This window comes from Amblyomma americanum, chromosome 5, assembly GCF_052857255.1.
Source record: "Amblyomma americanum isolate KBUSLIRL-KWMA chromosome 5, ASM5285725v1, whole genome shotgun sequence".
Lineage (NCBI taxonomy): Eukaryota > Metazoa > Arthropoda > Arachnida > Ixodida > Ixodidae > Amblyomma > Amblyomma americanum.
In genome coordinates this window covers 175,835,170-175,843,227 of record NC_135501.1, presented here as the reverse complement: position 1 = coordinate 175,843,227, position 8,058 = coordinate 175,835,170, and the positions used below count along the sequence as shown (strand labels likewise).

At 44.0% G+C, this 8,058-nt stretch overlaps 1 protein-coding gene across 1 annotated transcript; it reads left to right on the top strand.

Annotated features, from left to right (window-relative positions):
• Nucleotides 1-1,232: 1,232 nt before the first annotated feature.
• LOC144135328 (uncharacterized) lies at nucleotides 1,233-5,873 on the top strand. Its single transcript, XM_077668027.1, has 3 exons — nucleotides 1,233-1,426; nucleotides 4,014-4,152; nucleotides 5,655-5,873. The coding sequence occupies exons 1-3, from the start codon at nucleotides 1,334-1,336 to the stop codon at nucleotides 5,846-5,848; spliced, it is 426 nt and encodes a 141-aa protein (XP_077524153.1). The 5' UTR covers nucleotides 1,233-1,333; the 3' UTR covers nucleotides 5,849-5,873.
• Nucleotides 5,874-8,058: the final 2,185 nt, after the last annotated feature.

The following is an 8,058-nucleotide window of genomic DNA, read 5'->3' as shown; positions in this document are numbered from 1 at the left end:
GCACTCTTTTTTTCATTACCAGAACGTTCAGAATGAAAATCGCACCACAGCGTCAGCTTAGTTTCGGTTGCATCAGCTTTTAAGCTTCTAGTTCTAGCAGTACAAATTGAGTTTCCTTTAATGATTGAGCTTCTGAAAGAGTATACGTTTGCATTTTTATCCTTCAGCCCCCGTCGGCAAAATTCATTAAATGCCGCAAGGCAAAATAAAACCGTGGTAACTGTACATTGCCTACAAAAGATATTTTTCCAAACTTCATACATCGCGTACACTTCAGGCACAGGGCTTAAAACAGTCACTTCTGGAGTCACTGCCGAACTAAACAGGTAGGCAGGTGAAGTGCTTAACATGCGTCATTCAGAGTAGTATAATGCAAGATATTCTGGTTGATAGTCCGGTTGACATTCAAACACAGGCAGACATTAAAATAATTTCTTTTCACAGAAAGAAAATTGATAGAGGCGCACTGGTTCTAATGCGATATTCAGCCCGAGGATCTTCCGAGACATCTCAAATTGAAAACTAAACATTTTGATATATTTGCCTGTTTGGTTGGGTTTGAAGACTTATAATACACTGCACATCTCCAACCAAAATTTTGGTTGGAGATGCGCAGTGTATTATAAATAAAAGATCTCAATTTACCCGGATAAGACGGCCGACCTTGTACTTCGAGCTACAGTAACTGAGGGATAATGATGTAGTGGTTCTGGTGACGCGCATAAGAGGCGCCAGACTGCGTAGCCTTGTCTTACACTGTCATCTAGCTCGCTTCAGGCGCACGGTCACTGCACTTCATAACCTTTTTAGGGACAGTTTGGGTCGCCCTTAGATAGCTGCCGCATGGTTGCGAAGGAAAAGGTGGCAATTGACTATATCTGCACTCAGTTCAATCAATCAATCATCCAGATGTTAATGCATGTTCACGAGACGGTGAGGGGCGGACTTTGCGGCGTCGTGAAGGGCATGTACTGCACATACGCCGGTGGAAGAGAGCATTAAGAGCGGTTTACATGCCCGGGTGTTTTCGCCTCCCGTCCAGGTTGTTCGCCTGCCGATCTATGCTGAAATGTTCACATTCCAGTATCATGGGCAGGTTTCGGATATCACTATACAATACAAAACGCGGCATTTCTACTAGCGGTGTAAGGCACTCAAGGGCACAAAAAGTTAGTGTCTATTTGCAGAGCTGTTCTTGATTTAACTTCACGTCGGCCTGCGCAGGAACCTCTACAAACCAGTGGTCGGCGGTCATTGGACACCGTGGCGCCGATTTTTGGGCACCAGCGCAACTTTCTCGTTCGTGCTCCTCTGGCACACACTGCAGCCCCACATGGTGGTGTGGACTCTCACCAACTATTTCCTCGTAATAGCGGAAATGGCGTGCGTCACGTTAATAGACTCGGCACCCGTTCGTTCCTGGCGGGTATGTGGCTTGCGCCTTTCAGGATTCTTCCCGACTACTCCCGGTACAGGTGTATCGCTTTATCAAACTGTCTTTGCTGCAATGCTGATCTCGCTTTCTTCCCTTTCCTTCTTTCTTTCTTCCTTTCTTCCTTCCTTTCTCTCTTTCTTTCCTTCCTTCCCTCTTCCCTTCTTTGTTCCTTTCTTTCTTTTTCCTTCCTCCTTTCTTTCTTTTTTCCTCCTTCCTTTCCTTCTTCCTTTCCTTCTTTATTTCTTACTTTCTTTCTTTCCTTTTTGTTCCCGTTCTCGCGTGTAGGGTAACAAACTACGTGTCGCCTACTTAACCTCCCTGCCTTTCTGTTCTATCTCTTTTTCTAAAAGATAACTTGTCATCAGCGCGTCGCACAGCTGCCTGCTTAGAGCTTGAGTGACTAATACTAGCGAGCAATCTGGATTGTCTGTCAACTGGAGTCAGTAATATTCCATCTCATGCATCACAAGTGACAGCAGGTAATTGTATTTATTTATTGATTTTTATGACCCACAGAAACACTTGACTATAAAGCGCACCGCACTGTAGGGTTCTGATTTAATTTTGTACAAATTCATGGGTGTTTAAGCCGGTCGCGAAACTCGAAACTAGACGCTTTTGCATTTCACTCCAGTTGCCACTCTGGCACCGTAGGAGAGGGAGAGCAAACAACGATGTGCGCAGCAGCCTACAGGCGTAGCCATTGAGCCTCCGCTCAATGGCTACGGCTAGTAGATATGCATTTCCTAACATATGGTCATATTTACCAATTAGTGATTATCATTTTCTTCTTTTCAACGTATAAAGGACGACTTTCCGCTGAAAAAAAAGGCCAAAGCAGCAGCGCCTATGGTTACTGACGCAAACAAAGCGTTGTCTTAAAAAAGCCAGCATTAAAACATTAACATTTCTCTTTCATTTAGGTCTTACAGTAATAATGCTTGGTAAGTTGAGCATTTAGGCGAAAAACCGTTTTTGTTGGCAATTTGCCCCGCCTAGAGCGTTAGAGGCAGACGGGCACTGCGGAGAAAGAAAGTAACGAAATTGGTTGCAATTCCGAGAGGCCACAAGGGCGTCCAAAGCCATCTGTTGGGGAATCTGTGTACGGACTCGGTCAAAAGTCTTTAGGCCAGAGGATAGTCGGTGACCTACAGCGCCCCTTAAGCTCCAAGAGGGGTGAGGGAATAGCCTTCGTTCTTTCATGGAAACTCGAAACCTACGGTGTGCCGTAATTGTTTAACTACACGGTTGATAAGAAAACTCTATGGCCCGATTACTTTTGAACAAGACTGAACGAGGGTTGTTCATTCAGATTTCACTCCTGCGCAGGAGGTTTTTTTCATTATGTGATAGATTTTCAAGGTGCCACTTTGAAACGAACGTTCGAAATGTCATTTTTTGCAGAAGTACATGACTTCATGACGTAGTCACCCTCAAGATGCAATCCTCTTTCGCCACCAGCACGCTAGTATTTACATGCCTTCGATGAATACCAAGGGTGGCTGTTGGTAAAAGCAACGAGCCACTCCATTAGTGACAAGTTCCTCGCAATCAATATGTTTACTCAGGCAGCGTTCCTTTATCACGAAAAACAGCCGTAGATAACGATAGCGCGAGATTCAAGCTGTAAGGCCGGTGTGGCAAAACAGCAGCTTTGATTATTTCTCGCGGACAAATTTTGCAGACTAGTGCAATTCTATCACAACCGGTGCAGAAGATTATTTAGAAAAGTGATGTCCCTAGAGAAAAACAATATTATGTGCTTGTATTTGAATGGAAGAAAATTTTAATTGTGTCCATTTTTACAAATAGCGTCAAGACCAGAAAGAGAGACTGCATTAAATAACTTTCGTACTGGGCACCACTCCTTGGATATCGTAATGATTGCTGTATCAAGCTTTCCAAATAATAGTATTAACATCAAGTATAAACATGTATGACTGCTTTTACGTGCTTTCTTAGTCCACATTTCCAGTTCGGTTCCACCTGAGGCTTGATTCCCTTGCAGATTTACATGTTACCGCAGCCTTTTCCAGCTTAGTAGGTGTAACTGAGTTTTCTGGCTGCTGGTAGCATTAAAGCACTTCTGCCAAAAAGGCATTTAAAACCTCTGAAAGCACTAAATTCAATTACGATTCCTGATAGGCCGGCGCTGGTGTGACATTATGGGCTTTCACGATAGTGTTACGTAGAGCTGTCTCCGGTAACTGTAAGAGAAAGCGAGAGAGAGAGGAGTGGATGAGAGTACATGACGAGAAATTGAATTTTCATAAAAATGATTTTTCCACGAAATTGTTGCAGTCGTTGCAGCAAAAAAATAATAGGATGAACTTTATGAGGAGCTTACCACCTAATATGCGCCTCATGTGGGTGCCTCCAAAATTACAGTGAACTTATTTAAGTTCCTAAAAGCCGCGTCCTTTTAAAGGGCTCCTCGCCGAAGGATGTTTGTTGACTGCCAATGTTCTCATTGGTACAAAGACACTGTTGGGGTCAAGAATCATTTCCAGGTGAACTAGGCTGTTTCCTTACGGTTTTTATCGACAATTGTCAGAAATTTATTGTTCTCAACTCGCAGGCCAAGTACAGTTCGCCAGTCGCTGAGCGGGTCCTCAAGGGGGTCTTCTGTGCATTCAGTTTGATTGGAACATTTGGCAGCTGCTTCTTCTTTTTGACTGACTATGAAATCGCAAGCGGCACACTTCGAAAGCTGCTGGGTGGGTACGAATCACCTCCCCGGAATAATTCTTGTCATAGTTAGGTTACGCACGGTTCCTAAAAAAAGAACATTGTGTATAAAGAAGTTAAAGTGGGCATTTAAGTGCTTTTAAGTGCTTTTAAGAGCATTTAAATTGTTACGTGCTTTTCATGCGAAAGCATCCTATGACCTAGAGACCGTTGCACAAAATGCATTAGCCACCAAGGCTCCTAAACACATTTCACCTTACGGCTTTTACCGCAAAGGCCTTTACTATAAGGACCTTTGACCTAAAGGTCTTTACCTAGACGGCATTTGCCCTGAAGGCCTTCATCGTAGAGGCCTTTACCATAAGGTATTTACACTAAAGACCGATCACGCTGAAGGTCTTCACCGTAAAGGCTGTTCACCTAGAAGCCTTTATCATAAAGGCCATTAACTTAAAGGCATGTATCATTGTCATTCCAATTAAAGACCCCAACCAAAACCGACATAACCAAAGCCTCGTTTATTTCTCGCCACACCCCGCATCACAAAACTAATTTCAGAGGCTTCACCTCCACACCGGCATTTTCAAAATTAGGAGGCCAATAGTTCTCTCGCGCTAAAAACGCAGGTATAGTAGTGGTACGCTTTAACTACCCTACTGCAAAGAATGCTTGCATGCTGCACCATGTGTTGCCAAGCATAGACAAGGAGCGCTGTGTAGGCATAAAGCCGTAGTAAAATGCCGTATATTGGAACAAGAATATGCTGTTCTTCTACTTCGTTCCCTGCTTCTTCCTCTATTTCAGCTCCCTTTTTCCAAGCTCCACATGGACAAGTATGATAGGCTATCCTTCTAGAGTGGTCATCAGCGCCTTTAATAATAATAATAATTGATTTTGGGGGGAAAGGAAATGGCGCAGTATCTGTCTCATATATCGTTGCACACCTGAAACGCGCCGTAAGGGAAGAGATAAAGGAGGGATTGAAAGAAGAAAGGGAGATAGAGGTGCCGTAGTGGAGGGCTCCGGAATAATTTCGACCACCTGGGGATCTTTAACGTGCACTGACATCGCACAGCACACGGGCGCCTTAGCGTTTTTCCTCCATAAAAACGCAGCCGCCGCGGTCGGGTTCGAACCCGGGAACTTCGGATCAGTAGTCGAGCTCCCTAACTAAGCCACCGCGGCGGGGCCTTTAGGCGCTGTGTTCGAATTTTCGTGGACACTGAGATCTCCATATAAAAGGCGTAATGCCCACTATAAAGGATGAGAAGGGACGGGGAAACGGTGGTGTCAAGCTATCATTACCTTTTGTCCAGCCTCTTGGTAAATCTACTCCTGTATAGCAAGATGGCGTATGGCAAGACGAACAGAGGTATATTTCATGTACGTAAGGCTATTCCACAAAGAGATAACATTCTTATATAGTCTCTGCGTGGCAGATTTACGGTTCAAAAAACTTATTTTTCACCCAAAGAGTCACTCCATGAAAACACAGCACTTTCTTTTACCGTCTGTCCTCTTTTCGCGGCAGTATTTCCAATGCCTCTCCTGCCGGTGCTTCTCGGACTGTACTGCAAAGCTCAGGTGGCCATGGACATATTCGACTGGGAGGAAGGACGCCGGACACAAAATGCGAATGGCCACGGGAAAAAGGAGACAGAAACATTTGGTTCCTCCAGCTCGCCAAACACTGGCACGGAGAAGTCCATCGCCTCTGAAGAATAACAAGTGGTGTGACTCCTCAGAGACAAGGTCTGGAAAGTGTCTTAACAGTAATAAACGTTTTTCTTATTCATAAGTTGATCTGAAATTTTCATGCTGTTTAAGTTTCATTAGGTCAGCAAATAAAATTCTAATAAGGAAGGGTGTCAGGCAGGTAGGCATGATCTCGCCAATGCTCTTCACCGCCCCTTTACAAGAGGTATCCAGAGGCTTCGATTGGGACCAGACAAGAGTTAATGCAGAATACCTTAGTAATCTGCGATTCGCTGGTGACGTTGCCTGACTGGCTAAATCACTCACGGGATGAATTGCAAAGCATGATCAATGACTTCCACAGAGAGAGAGAGCAGAACTGTAGGACTAAATATTGATATGCAGAAAACTAAAGTACTGTTCAACAGACTCACAAGGGAACAGCAGTTTGCAATTGGTAGCGAGGCGCTAGAAGTCGTAAAGGAATACGTCTACATAGGGCAGGAAGTGACCCCAGATCTGGATCACGAGAGTTACTTAACTACAAGAACCACAACTTTCCCGGGAACCTTCGCCCTAATAACCAGCGGGAATTGATAACGGGCTGCACAGACAAGAAACTTTAGCACGGAGTTCGGTTCGGGCCTCCACCCTCACCCTCAGATCGTGCCTCTTGCCCTCCCTCGCCCTCGCCTCATCATGCTTGCTTATTTATTTATTTATTTATTTATTTATTTATTTATTTATTTATTTTCAATACCTCAAATGCACCTGGGCAGGGGTATTACATTAGGGCTGGGCATTCGCGATGACAGAGGAGTCCTTCAATGAAGCGCTTGAAGTGGTCGTGATTGCAATGGACGACAGCAGCAGCAGGAAGGTCATTCCAATCCTTGGGCATTCTTACGAAAAATGAGGGAAGATGTGCTGATGAACGGGCTGAAGGTGGGTACACGGTCATGTCATGGCTGAGGCGGCAGGAGTGGTGATGTGCTGGTAGAATGGCAGGGCTACTCGGGGATTCGTGATGGAATTTATGGAAGAGGGATAGGCGAGCGACTTTTCTGCGATTTAAAAGGTTGGGTAGATTAGCTCGTGGTTTGAGTTTAGTAAAGCTTGATGTATATGAATAATCAGAAAAGACAAAACACGTAGCACGGTTCTGAACAGATTCTAGTAAATTGGTGTGGTTAGTTGTGTGGGTCCAAGATAGCGCATGCATATTCGAGCTTAGACCGAAAGAAGGTGCAGTATGTTAGTAATTTTACTGAAGGAGGGGCTAATAGAATGTGGCGGCGTTAATAGCCGAGGACACGGTTAGCTTCACTTTTCTGTTTCGTTATGAGATTGCTCCATGAATGTTCGGCAGGTAAGTTAATTCCTAAGTATGTGTTAGAAGTTACGGAGCGGAACTGAGGTCAGGTCCAGAAAGTGTGTATTTCCGGATTCGATAGAATTTTCTGCGATGGAAAGTAAAAAGATATGATTTGTTAATATTCAAAGACTTAAGTCTTTTTTTTTCTTTTAAACAACGCAAAAGATGCGGACGCAGAAGGGACACAGGACACACACAGCGCTGTGTGTTCCATTTCTCGCACCAGATTTGTATGTGATCAAGATCGGCCCTAAGGTGCATTAACATCGGTTATGTTTTTAATAAGGCGATAGATCCCACAGTCGTCTGTGAATAAATGGACATTTGAAAAGATGTTGTTTGGAAGATCATTATTTTAAATTAAGAATCAAATAGGGCCGCAGACCTCTCATGTTCGATTAACGTCCTCCTCATCTAAAGAGGACCGAGGACTGTTTTGAGGCAGCCCTAATACAACGAGGGACGGTGGAAGGAGCCATTGTTAGTGTGTACGAATTGATAACGCTTGGTTAAAAAGTCTCGTAACCAATTAAGGACATACTCATTGAGGGACCAGCACGAAAGCTTTAGAATAGACCTTTGTCGAATCTTTTCGAATCGAATGTTTTTTTTTTTTTCAAAATCCAGAAACAAGGCGTCGACCGGGGTGTTGGTGTCAAGGTTAGAGCTTATAGCAAGGATATTAGACGAATGATCGATCTGTCTAGTTGGTTCCGAAGTAAGCTGAGATAATCTTAGCGTTAGGTATGAATTTGCAATGTCGCTTTGGGGGTATTGCGTTTAGATAACGTTTCTCACAAATCAGACCATATATTATTAGCGGAAGGTTAAAATCACCGAACAGTACAATAGGAACGTGATAATT